General features: G+C 42.6%; 1 protein-coding gene across 1 annotated transcript in view; it reads right to left on the bottom strand.

Moving 5' to 3' along the window:
• The window catches only part of LOC107081201 (ATP-dependent DNA helicase PIF1-like), a 3,388-nt gene extending 2,510 nt beyond the window's left edge, over positions 1 to 878 (bottom strand). Inside the window, exons 1-2 of the mRNA XM_015369402.1 lie at positions 742 to 878; positions 432 to 538 (exon numbers count right to left, since the gene is read on the bottom strand). Coding sequence (XP_015224888.1) covers positions 432 to 505 — 74 coding nt within the window. The 5' untranslated portion in view covers positions 506 to 538; positions 742 to 878. The remainder of the gene's footprint in view (positions 1 to 431; positions 539 to 741) is intronic.
• Between the last annotated feature and the right edge of the window lie 367 nt (positions 879 to 1,245).

Raw genomic sequence — 1,245 nt, 5'->3', positions numbered from 1 at the left:
CCCTTCCCAAAATTACTTCAACCGAAGGTTTCCAGATGGATATGCGGAGCAAAGAAGGCTAACAAAGAAACAAAACGACCCCCATTCCAAAGGGGTGGACCCGGTCATCAGGTTCTATTTGCATGTTTTCTAAACAAAAACAAGGCTTTGTTTTTGGTCCCCTCTATAAAGCCTGGAACTCAACACCATTCCTGACATATTGAATTCAAAAAGCTTCCTGGATGGGAAGAGAAACATCTTCAAACTTGGAAACAAAGTCCAGTGGATTGTTGTTGTTTTTTTATGACCTGGATGACTGAAAATCTTATCAGAATATTGTAGAACAGACCTTTTTTTTCCTTCACCAAGTAGAACACAATATTTACTTCTGGTCAACAGTCTAGTGTTTAAAGGAAAGAAGAGAATGAAGCGAACGCTTCCCGTTTTTTTACCTGCCCACCCTTACTGCCTGCAGGACGGAGATGAAGCTCTGGTCCGTTTGCCTCCTTACTTCTGTCAACTCCATGTTGACCTGGATGACCTTCCGCCAACTCCTGGCCTGAAAATAAGAAAAGTTTCCCATCAAGCCCAGAATGTCCGCAGAAGATGAGCAAAGCCTGTAGGAGAGGCTGCTGCTGCAAACTTCTCATATAATGAAGAAATCAGGAAAAAAACAATGTTTGAAAACCACTTAATGAGCAGTTTAGTTTTAAACCCAATTAAACATTTATCGGTTTGAAGATAAACTACAGACACGCGAACCTGGAAGCAGAAGCTGGCCTTTTCCTTCCCTTTAGAAACTGGAGGAAGCTGAAGGAAGTCCCCACAGACGATCAGCTGGATGCCTCCAAACGGCTCCGTGGATCTCCTCACCGACCTGTTCCAGAAAGAGAAAGGACTCGTTCATCACAGACATCACTAGCGAGTTGAATTATATATCAGAGATCTGATTGTTCCTTATGTTCCTAACAGAGCACTTCGCTCTCAATCTGCAGGTTTACTAGTGGTTCCTAGAGTTTCTAAAAGTAGAATGGGAGGCAGATCTTTTAGTTCTCAGGCTCCTCTCCTGTGGAACCAACTACCAGTTTTAGTCCGTGAGGCAGACACCCTGTCTACTTTTAAGACTAATGTTAAAACTTCCCTTTTTGACAAAGCTTATAGTTAGAGTGGCTTATGTTACTCTGAGCTACCTCTATAGTTATGCTGCTATAGGCTTAGGCTACTGGAGGACATCAGGGTCTAATTTTCTCACTCTATAGAGTTCTA

The sequence above is a fragment of the Cyprinodon variegatus genome, unplaced genomic scaffold (assembly GCF_000732505.1).
Source record: "Cyprinodon variegatus isolate N-32 unplaced genomic scaffold, C_variegatus-1.0 Scaffold3357, whole genome shotgun sequence".
Classification (NCBI taxonomy): domain Eukaryota; kingdom Metazoa; phylum Chordata; class Actinopteri; order Cyprinodontiformes; family Cyprinodontidae; genus Cyprinodon; species Cyprinodon variegatus.
This window is presented reverse-complemented; position numbering and strand designations above follow the sequence as displayed.